General features: G+C 40.5%; 1 protein-coding gene across 14 annotated transcripts in view; it reads right to left on the bottom strand.

Annotated features, from left to right (window-relative positions):
* Positions 1–19,219, bottom strand: part of ppip5k1a (diphosphoinositol pentakisphosphate kinase 1a) — a 155,466-nt gene that overhangs the window by 14,910 nt on the left and 121,337 nt on the right. For 8 of the 14 annotated variants that reach the window (XM_061975115.1, XM_061975118.1, XM_061975122.1 and 5 more), the window contains 2 exons: positions 2,227–2,364; positions 2,050–2,163 (listed from right to left, as the gene is read on the bottom strand). In XM_061975115.1, coding sequence (XP_061831099.1) covers positions 2,050–2,163; positions 2,227–2,364 — 252 coding nt within the window. Of the gene's footprint in view, positions 1–2,049; positions 2,164–2,226; positions 2,365–5,628; positions 7,285–19,219 lie in introns of those variants that run through there. The other 6 variants (XM_061975124.1, XM_061975126.1, XM_061975129.1 and 3 more) reach the window with 1 other exon arrangement.

Below are 19,219 nucleotides of genomic sequence, written 5' to 3'. Positions count from 1 at the left end.
GTCATTGACATGTGTTATCACAATATAACAATGGTAATACAACCTCTATTGTCAGCCAAATGTATATCTTTTATACCGTGTAGTCGATATTGCGCAACCCAAAACCCCAAAGTTTTTTTTCTGGTTTCAAACTGGGATTTGCTTTTTTCTCCTTCTACCCTCATGTTTACCTTTTTTCCTACCTTTTTTACAGGGCGCGCTCTGTGGCAACCCATCGGTCTTCCTGTTCTGTCTATTCTGTCTACTGTTTGTCTGTTCTTGGAGGGGTTGTACTGTAAACAAATGTTGTTATAAATTTTAGGTGCAATCAAATCAAATCAAATCAACTTTATTTATAGAGCACATTTAAAATTTACCACAGGGGTAGCCAAAGTGCTGTACAATGAGCAGGTTAAAAGATAAAACGAGTACCGAGCAAACACAACACAACACAAACAGAACACGATAAAAAATAAATAATTAAAATAGAATTAATAAAAACATAAAAACATAAAAACAGGATCACAGCAGGTGTATTATGGGGCGCCATTGCAGGATGGATATCACTCAGTGTTAAAAGCCATGGAATAAAAGTATGTTTTTAAGAGAGATTTAAAAACAGGAAGAGAGGAGGCTTGTCTAACACTCAGGGGTAGGTCGTTCCAGAGCTTGGGAGCAGCAACGGCGAAAGCTCTGTCACCTCTAAGCTTCAGCCTTGTGTCAGGGACCGTCAACAGCAGCTGATCGGCTGATCTTAAGGATCGGGTGGGGCAGTAAGGCTGAAGAAGGTCGGAGAGATAGGTTGGCGCGAGGTTGTTTAGACATTTAAAAACAAATAAAAGGAGTTTAAAATGTATTCGGTAACGCACAGGGAGCCAGTGAAGGGACGCTAAAATAGGGGTGATGTGCTCACGTCTGCGGGTCTGTGTTAGCAGACGAGCAGCAGAGTTCTGCACGAGCTGCATGCGGGCGAGGGAGGCCTGGCTAATGCCAACATACAGGGCATTACAATAATCAAGACGAGTCGAGATAAAAGCGTGGATTAATTTCTCAAGATCATGTCTTGATAGAAGCGGTTTCACTTTCGCTATTTGGCGTAATTGATAAAAGCTTTTTTGAACGACGCTGCTGATTTGTTTTTCGAATTTAAAATCTGAGTCAAACTTTACCCCCAGGTTTGTGACAGAGTCGCTGAGATACGGGGTCAGAGTGCCGAGGTCAACGTTGGGGGAGGGAGAGCGACTTGGACCGAACAACATAACTTCTGTTTTATCTTCATTTAGGCTCAGGAAGTTAGCTGAAAGCCAGACTTTGATGTCGTGCAGGCAGTCAATAAGACGTTGAACCGTGTTATTTTGTGCCATGGGAAAATAAATCTGGCAATCATCGGCATAAAAATGAAATGCAATACAGTACTTCCTAAAAATAGAACCAAGGGGGAGAAGGTAAAGCGCAAATAAAATTGGGGCAAGGATTGAGCCCTGGGGGACCCCATGTGGTAAAGGAGCTGTGGACGACATAAAACTGTCTACTTTTACACAAAAACTCCTGTCGGTTAGGTACGACCGGAACCAGTTGAGGGCGGCGCCCTTAATGCCCACACAGTTCTCAAGACGAGTGATTAAGGTGGCGTGGTCGACGGTGTCGAACGCAGCAGACAGATCTAAAAGCACCAGGACAACATATTTACCAGAATCAGTGGACAGGAGGATATCGTTAAAAACTTTTAGAAGCGCTGACTCTGTGCTGTGGAGGGCTTTAAAACCGTGACAATGACAATAAAGTTCCATTCCATTCCCTAATGTCAATAAAATCTCAACAAACTAAACTTTCTTATGACGTATAATACATAAATAGTAGATGACGTAAAACCCCATTGTTTATTTTTTGAAGACAAAAAATAAACAATGTTTGATAAAAGTATGGCTGTTGGTCATTCATGTCACAAGCAACTTGGTTTTTATTTATACAGTAAATACCAAAGTGAGCAGTATTTTTTTTTTTAGTTTCTTCTTAGGAATACTCTCTAAATAGAAGCATGACAATGTAGAGTGATGTTGCAGTACTCACACCACGGAGGCTTGTCTGAACGAGATCGGAGAGACATGGATGAGGAGAGGACTCTGTGGGGGATGTAGGAGTCCCCGGAAGCATGGTTGTGTGCCCCAAACATGGCCGACAGAGCTGCGGGAACCAAAAACCAAATACAATACAGAAGTTGTAATGACTTAAGATGTGATGTCTAACCTCTGGTAGTCCTGGTGTGTGGATCCCCTGCACACTCGCACACACTTGTGAGGAACTCATTGACCTGTTTGAGTGACAGAGAGTTGTGCAGCGTTTCCAGAGGATAAATGGAGGGCACCATGGAGCATCCTTCAAAGCCTGTGGCACAAGAAAGACCCACAAAGTTTATCAGCTCTTATTTGGACTGAGTTGTCAGAAAGGCAAAAAAACATAACAGTTACTTTTCAAACATGGCGCTTACACACCCTGCTAGTTTCAGAATGCATATTAAAACCCAATTCGGACTCCTACTGTTTTTTACAGTTAATTTCTACAACAACACAGAAAACTATGGAAGGCTCATTTGCAACAGGAAGCAGATCCAACAGGCTCATTAGTCAGTGCTTCCACACATGCTTTTTTCTACAGGTGCAACACCACATCTCACACATGTTATTGAAAGGCAGTTCATCTGCCATTAGTGGACAACCAAGCTGCACATCACAGGTACTTACAACTCACAAAGCATTAAGCTTGTCTTTGTCATTTAAAGACTCTAAATATATGCACTTGTGTACAGCAACAGTGCAATCACGCCATGCTGATTCCAGTCTTGCGGCATTGATCTGTGTCAGTTTTCCCAAACTGATTAGCAAATGTATACAACGGTGCAGTTTTAATGTGGAATCACGGCCGTAGTTTTTTTGATAACACTGTAATACCACAGCATGACACAGAGGTGTATTGCAGATATGTTTGTATTACAACAACAAAGTGTCTTTTTGTAGGATAGTTTGAATTGAAATGTTTACCCTGGTTTTTGTGTGCCGACTTTGTTATCGTACGGGCAAACACTGGGCGTAACAAAGCCTCGTTTGCATTAAGCAGAAGGAGCGCAAAATAAGGCAAAGAAAATTGTAAGTGTGAGCACTTTAATGCAGGAGTACAGAAACACCATTGAGTTCAAGAAATAACTCGCAGCAACGTACGGAAGTGGCTCTACCTTCGCCATCAAGAGTCTTCAATACAAAGGTATAATTCATGTTAAAAGTTCGTTTATCCTTTTCAGTCGGCATTTGTATGTATTTTTCATCGTTTCCTGCATGAAAAACTATAATACCGCTCTATAAAAATGTATTTTATCCATCCATCCATTTCCTACCGCTTATTCCCTTCGGGGTCGCGGGGGGCGCTGGAGCCTATCTCAGCTACAATCGGGCGGAAGGCGGGGTACACCCTGGACAAGTCGCCACCTCATCGCAGAAAATGTATTTTATTAGTACAGAATTTTAAGAACCGATTAATTATATTTGCGATATTTCTTATGGGGAAATTGATTCTTGATTCTGTTTTCGTACGATTTGGTCTCCGTAACACCTTTTGGAATGGATTACAAATCAACTTCAGAAATTCGAGGTACCACTGTAATTATTTCAGTAAAAAACTTTTTTTTTTTTAAACTAGTCTTTAAATACTAAAACCTTGTTCTCATATTGAGAAGAAGCAGCCATTAACTAGTTCAATTGACTAATGTAAGCGCACCAAACTGGACTCAAGCACGATACACTTCACTGGCCCCAGTGTTTGTAGATGATGTGGGTTTAGGCCTGGTATGATCGCTCCTGCACAAGTGCGCGCGCGCGCGCACGCACGCACGCACGCACGCACCCCAACCTCGACGTGTGGTATACTCGACACAATCGTTCCAGTTTAAAAATTAGCACTGCCACCTTGCATAATTATATATATATATATATATATATATATATATATATATATATATATATATTAGAGATGCGCGGATAGGCAATTTATTTCATCCGCAACCGCGTCAGAAAGTCGTCAACCATCCGCCATCCACCCGATGTAACGTTTGATCAGAACTGCACCCGCCCGCCATCCGCCCGTTGTTATATATCTAATATTAATTTAAAAAAAAAAAAAAAAGGGTGAAAACTACGCGAATTGCACCTTGTGCAGACAAGATTTTTCGATCGGACACGGAGGAATTAGCGATGTAAAAGACCACGTTGGGACAAAAAAACACAAGTCTAATGCCGTTGCTAGCGATACAAGTGGAAAACTTTCAACGTTTTTCGTCGCCCAAACAGATTCTTTGGATGTGATAAATGCCGAAGTTTTATTTACGGAGGCAATAATTGAGCATGGACTTCCAATCGCACTGGCTGATCACATGGGACAGTTAATGTAATGCAACCTTTAAAAATCATTACGCGGTGATCGCGATCCCAAAAATAAACTTTTCTTGCATGATAATGTCCAGACAAATTTGCTTTATATTACTATAGAGTCCTTTTAACGAATGAGTTTGATAGTTTATCACAAACCTTAAATGAAATTCCATGGCCACCGTCCTGCTCTCTATATCAACCAGGGTGAGCCCCACCCCTTTCGTGAGCGCACTGCGAAAGCGGACGAGGCGGGGTGTCGGTGCGATGGGCGCGGTAGTGACCCTGGACGTGCGTCGGGCCCTTCTCGCGGATCGCCTCAGCTACGGCTCCCGGTGGGGCCCTCTCGGGGGAAGGGGCCTCGGTCCCGGACCCCGGCGAGGCGTCCCTTCTCCGCTCCGTAAAAGTGTCCATCTCTTTTCTTTTTTTTTCTTCTGTTGTGGCATATGCAGCAGGTGCCTGCTCGTTTTTCGTATGTGGGTAACAACATTTAACTATGTATATATATTTCCGAATTGGTTTAACTGCCACCCGCAAAAAAAATAAAAAAATAAAAAAAATATCTAATTAATCCGCCCGACCCGACCCGCGAGCGGATAAAATCTTATTGTTTTTAATTTCATCCGCCCGATCCGCGGATAATCCGCGGACTCCGCGGTTGTGTCCGCAAACCGCGCATCTCTACTATATATATATATATATATATATACAAAAAATACACAGAATGATGCAGTGTTAAATTACGAAGTGATGGTCTCAACGAGATCAAGTATCAGCCCGTGGTAGACGGCAGAAGAAGTCAGAACTGGCCCAATGTGACGGAGCCCTAAAGAAAGCTGCCGTAAGTTGCATGCCCAAGATGAAATCTCCACATCTCTCGCAATAAACAACGAGATATTGTTTCAGTGTGGACAATGTATTACTAGTACATTCGGATTCAAAATGATCCATTCTCATTATAATTACATTTATTTTCAAAATGTACAAGCTTTCAATAAAGACAGTAATTAGTATTATGATGGTGATGCCTACAGAAATATTCAAAGATGCAACAGAGCCACTATGATGCATTTTGTATATTAAAGATGCTAAAATCACTCCACTTGGGAGTCACAAGTGAGTATCCAATCACAGGTTGAGAGTTGCGAGTAGGAAGTGCTATGCAAATCAACTTGTCATCTGATAACTTCTCAGTTTTTCACCCACGATGGCCAAAGGAGAGCAATACGTTGATTAGGTTGCAGATATATACTTGCAAGGCCATTTTGAAGAAGGACATTACAAGAGAATCTAGATTTAGTGAGATGATGTCGGCTGACCCCTGGGCGAGTTCACCTGTTCCAGCCGATGAAAGGGTTTGTCCGCATCTTCCAAACAAAATATACCAACTATGAGCGGCAAACCTTGCTTACGGCTTTCCGTGGGTTCTGCAAATTGTGAGTTCAAACATTTTATTTATTTAAATTGCTGATTTATTGACTTTTAGATGCACCACAAAATAACCCATTTTGTACACTATTGAGGTGGTTCAATTCCCAGTAAGATGCAAGTGTTTTTCAGTATATTTCTTCAGTCATGGTCATGTGGTGACATAAATTAAGGTATTATGAGAGGTATTTATGTTATGAATGTAATTGTGCATTGTCAATGAACCTACTAATAATATCAGTAGCAAGTTATATTCATCTTAATGTTGGGCTGAAATTAGCGAGGAAACGCTTAATGGGAATATGAACAAAAAAAGTAATATGTGTTTTGGGAGTAGGAATGTAATGATTACAGATATAAATGATAAACCGGGGTAATTCCTTTATGCATATTAAACCTACAGGCAGTGAGCTCTCTTAACACAGTGGTAGATGTTAAGATCCATGCACGTACGGGTCTACAACAGGAAGCGTGAACCACATGACATCACATAAACCAGATCTAAAGCACAACCCCTGTTTTGCCCTATATCATTAAGAAACACTCTGAAACCTTTACAAATAAAAACAGAAGAAGAAAAACATATTTAACACTTAATCAGTCAGAACAATAATGTTTCTTCTGCCAAGGAAATTATTATTGTCATTAAAATTTATTTAGGGAGGTCATGGGACGAGAAAGAATGTCACTGGGGGCTCCGGGTAGGGGTCAGCAGTCTCTCAGCCTGAGGCAGAAGGGGGAGGAGGCTGGCCGACAGAATGCACTAAAGTATGTCGGTCAATCTGGGACGTCACAAATAGCTTGCCGTTTAAAAAAAAAAGACTGCATGCGAGCTCACATCCAAATGCTTGAACTTTATGATTTGACGTTTTGGCAATGTTTAACCCGAATATCCAACATTGTAACATTTATAAGTTGGAAAAGAGGAGAATCATCATAGATCCCCTTCAAGTCAGTGAAGTAAAATGTGCATTAACCAGCACAGTATCCAGCTTTTTACTAGTCTATAGCAATCGACGAAACACTAAATGTATAAAACCTAGGTATTTTATACAGTATCTATGGACTACATTATTCATTATTTAATTGATTAGAGGCAGATTAGTTTGTCATTTTTGACCAGTAATGGTAGTTTTTAAAATAACACAAAGACAGCTTGCAATCTGCATAATCCCAGAAACAGGCAAGCATGCAGAAAGTGTGGCAAAACAAGTAAACTGTGTGCTGGGTGGGGTTGGGCAGGGTGTGAGATTGGTCATAGCGGGCAGGGCCAGGGGCTAACCATGGAGGTACTCTAGGGGGTCTTGGCCGGAGATAAGCCAGTTTCGGAAGAGGCGGAGGTGGTAGGAGCACTGGTGGAGATGGTGGGTAAGCGCACCGTCCAAAGAAAGGTGGTAGTACACACTGGGTTCTGTAGAGAAACGCCTCAACAACTCGGCCACTTGGTGCTCCTCCAGTGGCTCTGAGGAAGAAGAGAGAGCGAGGAAGGACAGAACAGGAGGAGGAACAGTACAAAAGACATGGAATGATAGCTGGTGAGCCTAAAAGATGGGATAGAGAGAAAAACTGAAGTAGGGAAAATAAGTGAATTATGTTCGCCGAGATTGTGTCAAGAGTAGAAGCTGCTTCCTGATATTCTTAACAGCAATAGATGAATAGGAACCAACTATCTACTTGTTTTCAACCCTTAAAATCCTGCAGAGTGGTTCTTCTTACAGTTTCGTGGCAAACAATAATATCACAAATGACTTCTCCGCAATTGATCAAGGATCAATTTAAATTCTCTGTGACTGCAACCGTGACATGCTTTCTAATGAGAAGCAAAATAGGAGAAAGCAGTACACTACACATTTACAAGTACAGTGGAAAATTGAGAGTCTCTAAAGTCATAAAATCTGTCATATAATCTCAGTTTTGGAGCAAAAATATGCCTATAAAATTGAACAAAAAGTTTGAACAGCTCCCATTTAGCAAGCATCCAAGGATTAAAAAAACATGCGTATTTTGCTTTGTCTATAGCTTCTTTAAATAGCTTTTTGCATGACTGATTCCAAAAAACAATCACCCTCGATGCCCTTGAGACTGGCTGCTGTGAGCTGCTGCAGATATTTTGTTGTATGTCTTGCATGTTGCATGTTAACACTGCAATGCTTTCATTTGCACTGTGCATGAAGTCACTGTATACATGTTTATTGCTGTGTAAGTAGACAGTTCTGTCACTGTGGTCGTTTTACACTAACGATAATGATAAAGTTACCAATACTGCATTTGTTGCCTGTCATCAAAGTTGGGGCAAAGAGGTTTTAGATTTTACAGCGAAAACCCCAGTTTCGGCATAAAAACGGGTTCTGGGCAGCTGGAAAGTTAAGGGGTTAAAAGAGCATCACGTTGGTTTAAATTGTATTTTACTTTTGAAATTAACAGATGCCAGCAGAATGTCATTTGTCACTGACCTTAATATGGGATATGTGAACTCTCCCCACTAAGGCAACATATAACCATAGTCATACAGTAATTGAATTATTAGGAAGGTGTTTCAATATCCAACATCTTACTAAGGGAATCAACAAAAGGATGAAGCAGCCACGCTAATCAATATGCATGCCATACACTAACAAACCTTGCCAGCAAGCCACCTATTCGAATAGTGAGTGCAATAAATATTTCACAAATAGGGAAAGCTATTGAAATACTGTCGAACTTGAAAGTCTGTACCCTTAAAATATATTGTATTACCCAAAAAAATGGAATGCAAAAAACAAAAATACACCACCAAAGAAGGTCTGTATACAAACAAATGAGTCAGTCAATTTATAAACAATACTTTAGCAAAAGGTTATCTCAATGAAAGCGGTCACAATTCAATGGCGTCGGTTATTTTCCGGGTGCAACAACAGTTTCATTATAATCTCCATTCAAGTGCAATCTTGCAAGTAGAGGACAAGCGCTTTTATGTACTGTAAAAACCTAACCCAGATTGGATTAAGAAATGTTTATACCTTTTATTTGGACAGTTAGTAAAAATCTGTTATGAAAAATATTGCAAGTTTAGGTAGTTACCATGTACACATGCACATGCAGACATTTAAATGACATACATACTGTAGATATGTAGAATAGACAAACATAACGGATGCAATATACACTCCTTGACAAAATATTAAGACCATGGGAAAAGCGTTAGGAACTGCACATCTCAGCAGCAAGTGCCCACGTTTGTGCAGTTCAATAATCTTGCCATGCACTTTCAAAGGCAGAAAGCAGTGTTTCTTTGTACTTTGGTAAAACGTATCATTTTCAGCCAGTTTTTGAGGTTTTGTTATGCAGTGTATCTAGTAGGGTTCTCACTTTTGGCTCAAAGCCTAATCTTACCATGGGCACTTGTTGCGATGGTTTTTTGCCAAATTGAAAATAAATAGTGTGTTATCAATGTACTGTATAGACACCTTGTTTAAATGAATTAGCCTGTTTTGAAAAGCCTCCAACTTTGCTGCAATTTTGACGGATACGAAAAACTAGATGCCTGTGGACAAAAAGCGAGAGGCAAATGCACCATCTACACCAAGCATGAAAATAAATGTAAATATTAAAGTTTCCATTATTTGGCTAATTTTGGTTTATAGGCCCCACTTTGGGCCCATCTGGTCTAGACATTGCACATACACCACCTGTGATATTCTCAGTGGAGCACCACCTGGCAGCAGCACTCTCGCTCGTCCTCTAATGACTACAATAAACACAGAGGAGAATAAACTGTTTGCCTTGTGTTGCAAGTACCTACTATGCACAGGAACTAAGACTAAACCAGCCCATTACAAAGTCAATGAAAGTGTGGTATATATACAGGTAAAAGCCAGTAAATTAGAATATTTTGAAAAACTTGATTTATTTCAGTAATTGCATTCAAAAGGTGTAACTTGTACATTATATTTATTCATTGCACACAGACTGATGCATTCAAATGTTTATTTCATTTAATTTTGACGATTTGAAGTGGCAACGAATGAAAATCCAAAATTCCGTGTGTCACAAAATTAGAATATTACTTAAGGCTAATACAAAAAAGGGATTTTTAGAAATGTTGGCCAACTGAAAAGTATGAAAATGAAAAATATGAGCATGTACAATACTCAATACTTGGTTGGAGCTCCTTTTGCCTCAATTACTGCGTTAATGCGGCGTGGCATGGAGTCGATGAGTTTCTGGCACTGCTCAGGTGTTATGAGAGCCCAGGTTGCTCTGATAGTGGCCTTCAACTCTTCTGCGTTTTTGGGTCTGGCATTCTGCATCTTCCTTTTCACAATACCCCACAGATTTTCTATGGGGCTAGGGTCAGGGGAGTTGGCGGGCCAATTTAGAACAGAAATCCCATGGTCCGTAAACCAGGCACGGGTAGATTTTGCGCTGTGTGCAGGCGCCAAGTCCTGTTGGAACTTGAAATCTCCATCTCCATAGAGCAGGTCAGCAGCAGGAAGCATGAAGTGCTCTAAAACTTGCTGGTAGACGGCTGCGTTGACCCTGGATCTCAGGAAACAGAGTGGACCGACACCAGCAGATGACATGGCACCCCAAACCATCACCCAACCATGCAAATTTTGCATTTCCTTTGGAAATCGAGGTCCCAGAGTCTGGAGGAAGACAGGAGAGGCACAGGATCCACGTTGCCTGAAGTCTAGTGTAAAGTTTCCACCATCAGTGATGGTTTGGGGTGCCATGTCATCTGCTGGTGTCGGTCCACTCTGTTTCCTGAGATCCAGGGTCAACGCAGCCGTCTACCAGCAAGTTTTAGAGCACTTCATGGTTCCTGCTGCTGACCTGCTCTATGGAGATGGAGATTTCAAGTTCCAACAGGACTTGGCGCCTGCACACAGCGCAAAATCTACCCGTGCCTGGTTTACGGACCATGGTATTTCTGTTCTAAATTGGCCCGCCAACTCCCCTGACCTTAGCCCCATAGAAAATCTGTGGGGTATTGTGAAAAGGAAGATGCAGAATGCCAGACCCAAAAACGCAGAAGAGTTGAAGGCCACTATCAGAGCAACCTGGGCTCTCATAACACCTGAGCAGTGCCAGAAACTCATCGACTCCATGCCACGCCGCATTAACGCAGTAATTGAGGCAAAAGGAGCTCCAACCAAGTATTGAGTATTGTACATGCTCATATTTTTCATTTTCATACTTTTCAGTTGGCCAACATTTCTAAAAATCCCTTTTTTGTATTAGCCTTAAGTAATATTCTAATTTTGTGACACACGGAATTTTGGAATTTCATTTGTTGCCACTTCAAATCATCAAAATTAAATGAAATAAACATTTGAATGCATCAGTCTGTGTGCAATGAATAAATATAATGTACAAGTTACACCTTTTGAATGCAATTACTGAAATAAATCAAGTTTTTCAAAATATTCTAATTTACTGGCTTTTACCTGTACATGGCTCAAAATGACGCAGAATGTTGGGGGGAAAAAACCTAGTAAATAACAATGTAGGAAGTACAAGTAGGCATGTACTGGGATTATTTCCATTTTAATCTACCATCAACATCGACCACAGGGTTATTCTACACGTAATTGATCGTGGCGGACCGCCACAGCAAAATAAAAGCCGCCACACCTTAAAAATTCATTTTTTTTTCATGAAAATAAATTGAAGTAATATTTTGTATGAATGGATATATTGTAGTTCATTATTTACGCACTGTTGGCCAGTGTTTGAAAAGTTTGAAAAACATCACAAATTACATATTGTAAATATGTTTCTCTGTATTATATTTTGAAAAGCGTGCATCTAAATCGCCTGTCAGCATAAGCGCTACAGCTGGGCGCACCCCTGATCGACCCTGGAAGAAAGTTGGCACTCTGCAAAAGTAAGAAGAGAAAGTTCAAGAGAAAGTATTTCAAGTTAATTAATGCATTTCTTGTACAAGCCTGTAAAAACCAAGGTAATTTTGACATTACTACTGATAGTAACGGCTAACTTCACGCCGTGTGCGTCTTCGAACCTTCGTTTGGACATCTCTCTGTGTGGGAGATTCCCCGTGCGTGTGTGTGGGTTTTCTCCAGTAGTCCAGCTTCCTCTCACATTCCAAAAATAATGTCACGGCGCGAGCTCCAACCCGCTTGTCCAGCTGGGTCTGCCGGCACCTCCGCTGACAGCGCGCCCAGACACGCCCCTGCTCGCACTGAGCGCAGCACGCCCACGCAGCGACAAGGCTGCAGACAATCGCGGATCAACAGACCTGGACCTAATGAGAGGGAACGACATAAAGACCATCGGACCCAAGGAACCTTTGCCAGAACATCGCTCATCTTCCCAGTAAGCATCACGTGTGTCCCTCCCTTGTGCTTCGCTCGCCTTCCTTGTGCTCTTCCTTGTTTCCCTGTTCATGTCCCTTGTGTCTCCCGCAGTGTCTTCCCCGTCATCCGTGGTCGTGTTTTACCTCTCGACATCCATCCGGATCTCTGACTGCCTTCCTCGATTCTGGACCCCTGCTCGGACACGGACGACGCTGCCACTCTTCTACCCTCGACTGCCTGCCTGCTTACGGACTGCCTCTTCGCCTTGCCCCCTTGACTCGACGAAAGATTCATCCCACACTCACAGACAACAACCTCTGGTAACACTTACACAATTAATTCTACACATCGTCTACACCCATTCACTTAGAGTAGCATACACACGCCACGTACTCATCAAAGTTTAAATAAACTTTTTCCCCTGAATTTCCCCCGGGGATCAATAAAGTACTTTCTATACTATTCTATTCTATTCTAATCCTTGTAAACCGCAGTTCTGCCTTGGTTGTCGCCTCCTTCCCTTCTCAGTACGCAACAAATAAGCATGTTAGGTTCATTTGAGACTCCAAATTGTCCATAGGTATGAATGTGAGTGTGAATGATTGTCTATGTATGTGCTCTGTAATTGGCAGAGGTGGGACCAAGTCATTGTTTTGCAAGTCACAAGTAAGTCTCAAGTCTTTGCCCTCAAGTCCGAGTCAAGTCCCGAGTCAAGACAGGCAAGCCCCGAGTCAAGTCCAAAGTCAAGACTGGAAAGTCTCAAGTCAAGTCCTAAGTCCTGCATTTTGAGTTTCGAGTCCTTTCAAGTCCTTTTAACCACAGACTAATATATTAACACAGATTGTGTATGCTTTTCAAACGCTGTATTTATTTATTAAAACAAGTGCATTTTAAATTGCAGGAAAGAAAATTGTGCTGACATTGCACTTTATAATAGCACTATTAACCAGTCATTTTAAACATTAACTCATTCCTTTACAGAACAAACACATTGAAAAATAAAGTGCAAATGTACTTATTTGTACAAAAGTGTTAACATTGAAAAAACATGACATATATGTGAACATAACAAAAAACTTTTTATATGTCAGGGCCCTATGCTGCATTGCATCTGCAAAAGACCAAATTAGCCAAGAGTCTGTCAGTCATTTGTGCACGATGGGGGCGTAGTATGATGCCACCATGGCTGAAAACTCGCTCCACTGGAGCACTGGAGGCAGGCACTGCCAAGACTCTCACGGCCACTCGGAACAGTGAAGGAAGAGTCTTCATGTTCAATGCCCAGAACAAAAGGGGGAGAGAGTTGTTTTGGGTTGGTGCACTACTTGTAAGTGTATCTTGTGTTTTTTATGTTGATTTAATTAAAAAAAGAAAAAATTTATTTCTTGTGCGGCCCGATACCAATCGATCCACGGACCAGTACCGGGCCGCGGCCCGGTGGTTGGGGACCACTGAGCTAAACAACCAACAGTATGTCAGAAAGCTAGCTAAAACGGTACACATATTCATAATATAGTATACATTTTAACTGACCTTTATTTTACTATTTTTGTCTTTTTTTAGGTGGCTAAAATACGCGGTGCTGCTGACCGCCGTCTAACGTTACGTGTGATATATTGACTCCCTGCTTAAAAAAAATCACTGAACAAAAAGTATGAATAAGGTAGTGAACTGCAACAGATTCCTGTGTTTGCAATAACGTTATAACGTTAGCAGTGAGTTTACAGCCTCACTGATTTAACTACACAGCAAATAAAAGTCACGTTACTTAGCCAATAAACGTTATCTTACTTTCAAAACTTACTGTTCTTTGTGCAACTTCAAATGCCGGACGAAGTTGGAAGTTGTTGCCTCTCCATCGGTAATTTTCGAACCGCATGTGTTGCATACTGCAAACCGTTTTGTGTTGACCACCTCGTAATTTTTATACCCAAACAAAATTATTTTAGGTATCATTTTTTGTTCACTGGCGTGTGGTTTGGACATGTCTTCTTTGTTGGTTGTCCTGCAATTTGATTGGATGAATGCTGTGTGATGAAAACAAAGTAGATCTAATTTGATTGGCTGTTGTACTGAGAGCACACCAGCTGACACACGCAACGCTGATAGACAAGTACACAATGAAAAATACGGAGCGCTCCCGAATAACTTTTTCATCTTTGGGTTTTGGGGAAAGTAGCAAGTCATGTCAAGTCATGTCAATTCAAAAGGCTCAAGTCCAAGTGAAGTCACAAGTCATTGATGTTAAAGTCTAAGTCGAGTTGCAAGTCTTTTTACATTTTGTCAAGTCGAGTCTAAAGTCATCAAATTCATGACTCGAGTCTGACTCGAGTCCAAGTCATGTGACTCGAGTCCACACCTCTGGTAATCGGCTCTGCTAATTTTTGTTTTGCGTAAACAACTGTTTATATATTTGGCATGCTAAATTTCAACATTCAGGGAGGGCAGAGTAAAGTGTATCCTGTGTTACATTTTACAATAAGCAGCAATAATTGAAGAAATTAACAAAACAACATGAAAAAATATGTTACTATTAATAACAGATGTATTTTTAAAGTTAAAGTTAAAGTTAAAGTACCAATGATTGTCACACACACACTCGGTGTGGCGAAATTATTCTCTGCATTTGACCCATCACCCTTGATCACCCCCTGGGAGGTGAGGGGAGCAGTGGGCAGCAGCAGTGGCCGCGCCCGGGAATCATTTTGGTGATTGGTGATTTTAAATATATGTAAAACATTTGTTTAACCTTTTTAAAGAAAATATATGCATCATTGTCAATTAAATCATAACGTCATAACATATGACGTCATATTGGCTACACACTCATTGCCACATGTACTGTATGTTGGCAATCTGAGGAAAACCTTGTAGTATTCAGTAGATTTAATTGTCAAAAAAATGAAAAATGGCCACTGACGTTGCATTACATTTTTACATTTGAAATGGCTGTATTGCATTGTGCGAGACCAAAACAAATCTCCATAAGGAAACATCCAAGGATTCTAGTTGTAATCAAATTTTTGGCCGAAATACCTTTATCACCAAAACAGCACTGCTAGAATTGGATGTTGTGTTGATATAAACAGGAAGCACACGCTTTTCTGAAATGTGGATGCAACATGTCTGCATACCTTTCAACCTTCCCAGTTTTGCCGGGAAATCCCGTTTTTTTGTCCCTTTTTACCGGTGCCTTCGCGGTCCCGTTTTAACCCCGGATTATTCTCTCCACGAAGAAAATATAATCCTCACGAATACTCGACTTAAAGGGGAACTGCCCTTTTTTTTTTTTTTAATATTTGCTTAACTTTTACAATCATTATGACAAACATAACAACAAATTGATTTTATTTTTAATGCATTCTAACTTGTAAATTAAAGTAAACAAAAGTCCGCTTACAGCGGAGCCAATGGGAGCTCCTCTATTACGCCAAAAAAATCCAATAAATAACCATTCAAAAACCGCCAACATTATTATAAGCGCTCCGGCAGACAAACTATTTATAGCAGCGCCGTGATCACTTCCGTGTGTCGCTTTGTTTAAATCAGAGTGGTCTGCTGCTTCCTTGCTCCCTGTAAATGTATTGTAGATCATAAATCATGCATATCACCTGGACATGAGATGTCTGAATAGGTATTCCGACAAGTTGGTACACTTTGACAGCCATCTCGGACCCAAAAATGCAGAGGACGACACGAAAAGACGATTGTTTTCCCCGCCCCGTTTGTTTGTGAGGATTATGAGACATTCTTCACTTAAATGGGAATATGAATATCCCAGCAGTTGGCATCCTAATGACAGCAGATGTTGCACAGTAAACCATGTTTATGTGTGTTGGCTCTCATTAAGTCTGCAGTGACTAGTAATCAGTGACGAAGAAAATAAAAAAGTTGTGATGCGTTTTTGAAATTAACGCGCCGCATGTGCTAAAAATGATCAAAATACGTAAATATTAAATGTTATTATAAATGTGCCCATTACTACATTACATATATACTTACATCATGTATAAAAAACCTCAATGGTTGTTTGGATGTTTTTAAGGGCTTTATAAGCTCCATTGTAAGCAAACTTTTGATCGCATTTATTTAATATTTAGAATGCAAAAAAATAAAATAACACCTATTGTCATGTCTTTCATAATGACTGTGAACGATAGGCAAAATTCCCCAAAAAAGTGCAGTTCCTATTTAAGGGACATGTGAAAGTAGCCAGGTTGAGTTGCATGTTACGTGATTCAATAAAATCAACAATGCCAGGGTGATGATCTTGGCTTATTAAAAGAAATGTGCTTACACATTTTCATGCTTTCTGTAACATCAGGAAAAGACATGAGCCGGCTTGAAAAATGCATCATCAACTATAAGCGCCGTGATGGAACATTTATGCAATGTTACAGAGTTCCTCATTAGGAACCCTTATCTTAGACCCGCTATAACTGCTGTGTCGTGTGTGTCAGACTGAATAGTGTTATGGTTAGTGATGTGCTCAAGTAATACAGGACATGGGTTTGAGTCTCATCTAGGCCATTAAATAATTACCGTATTTTCCGCACCATTAGCCGCACCTAAAAACCACAAATTTACTCAAAAGCTGACAGTGCGGCTTTTAACCCGGTGCGCTTTATATATGGATAAATATTAAGATTCATTTTCATAAAGTTTCGTTCTCGCAACTTCGGTAAACAGCCGCCATCTTTTTTCCCGGTAGAGCAGGAAGCGCTTCTTCTTCTACGCAAGCAACCGCCAAGGTAAGCACCCGCCCCCATAGAACAGGAAGCGCTTCTTCTTGTACTGTAAGCAACCACCCGCCCCCGGAAGAAGAAGAAGCGCGCGGTGCATGCTGGGATATGTGACGTTACATTTCCATTTGTGTGTTTATGTAAAGACCCCAAAATAGCTCCTATTAAGTGTGTTGTCTGTCTAATTATAAATAATGCAGACGAGGCGTGTTAACTGAGTTCTCAACGTTTACTCACAGCGTGCTCATAACCACATTCTAACTCCCAGCATACAACAACGCTTCTCAGGGCTACCGCGCATGCTCGTAACTATCGTTGCATGCTGGGTAGTGTAGTTGTTATATTTGCTAGCTCATAACATCACATTAAGAGACACGCTTACGCGCTTAATTCAATACTCGCCGTCATTCCGGGTGGATTGACAAAAGACCTCCAGCCGCTAGATATTGGTGTCAACAGGGCATTCGAAGCTAGACTGCTAACTGCGTGGGAACAATGGATGACAGAAGGCGAACACACCTTCACTAAGACAGGGAGGCAGCGCCAGACGACGCCAACATCTGCCAGTGGATCGTAAATGCCTGGGCAGATATTTCGGTCACAACTGTGGTCCGAGCTTTCCGGAAGGCAGGATTCACAGAACTGCTGGATAACAGTGACACTGACTCCGATGACTTCGACGAGACGGAACCGGCCATTTTGGATCTCACATTTGCCCAACTTTTCACTTCGGACACCGAAGACGAAGGATTTACGAATGAAGAATAACTTCAGAAAGTGAGCGCTATGTTTATTTTGTGTGTTGTGACATTAACGTTCGAGCAACATTATGTTGCTATTGCTCTGCACTATTTTGAATTTTACTATGTTTGTGATTGCACATTTGCGTACATTTTGGGAGTGAACAGAGTTGTTAGAACGCTGGTTTTTAATATATTATTAAAGTTTGACTGACCTATCTGACTGTTTTTTTGACATTCCCTTTAGCGCAGCGTAGGCGCGGCTTATAGTCCGGGGCGGCTTATTGGTGGACAAAGTTATGAAATATGCCATTCATTGAAGGTGCGGCTAATAATCCGGTGCGCCTTATAGTGCGGAAAATACGGTATTTATTGATCTCACGGCGATGTAATAAAAATCCTTATTTTTTTACCCGTTTTCCCAGTAAAATTTCCCATATTATAAAATGCAAATGTCTATGATGTGGGCATACTTCAATATATCAGAGAAAGATCCTCAGACAGCAATCTGCAAAACATGCAATGTGGAAATATCAAGAATCTTCACATCAGGTTTCCTCACCTGAAATCCAAACATTCCATTTGACATTCTCCTTTTAAGAAGGAAAGGGGTTTCTTCATTTTTTATTTTTTTTTTCATTTTGGTGCATCCCTAGATTACAAACATTCACTTTGCTTTTTTCTTTGTGGTTTAGAATAATAGAATATGTTTTCTGATGGTGACTATTTTTTATTTTAGAATATTTATTCTATTATGTATTTATTTTCTCAGACATGCTGACTTAAAAAAAAAAAAAAACTTAGTACATGCCCCTGCATACTAAAACAGTTAAGACGCAAAGGGGCCATTGTGATGTTTCTTTATATCAAGTGTTCTCTCACCACTTTGCGGTTCACCTTCAACAATCTGAATGCATCGTGTATTTTAGAGTCTCATTGAGTACTATTGATTACATTGAGATTTGAGTACCTACTTCAGTGTTTATGTTAAAATTACGTAGGTTTTAGAGTGTACAATATGACGTGTTTTAAGAGCATTGAAAATGTTTATAAGTCTGTGTGAAAGGGCTTATAAAGATTTCAAATTCATATAAAATCAAATAAATGGTGTTACTATCTTGCGGGAATTCACCTACTACAGGGGTGGGGGTGGGAGGGTAGGGGGGTGGTGTCCTGGGACGTAACCTCCGGCGATAATGTATGTGTATTTTTGTTCTTTATCTGCGCCATCTGGTTTTATTAGTTTCACATATTTTTCCTGTCCGGTAGTCGAGTAGTTATTTCTTATCTAAAAGTTACGTTTTTCTTTTTAAAAGGCATGGTACATGTTCAAATTGTAGTGTTTTGGGAGGAGGAAAGCACAGATTACATTTATTTGAATTAATTTCAATGGGTGGCGCTGTTTTATAAAACAAGTGTTCTGAGTTGCAAGCTCGGTCATAGAACCAATTGAGATCGTAAGTTGAGGTACCCCTGTATTCTAACTTTCATTAAAAAAATAAATAAAATAAATCATTGTCCAGCAAAGTGCTGACGTGTACGAAAGATGTAAGCAGATCTGTTTAATGTTGGAACTTTTTTCTTATATATATATATATATATATATATATATATAT

The sequence above is a fragment of the Nerophis lumbriciformis genome, linkage group LG15 (assembly GCF_033978685.3).
Source record: "Nerophis lumbriciformis linkage group LG15, RoL_Nlum_v2.1, whole genome shotgun sequence".
Taxonomy (NCBI): Eukaryota; Metazoa; Chordata; class Actinopteri; order Syngnathiformes; family Syngnathidae; genus Nerophis; species Nerophis lumbriciformis.
This window is presented reverse-complemented; position numbering and strand designations above follow the sequence as displayed.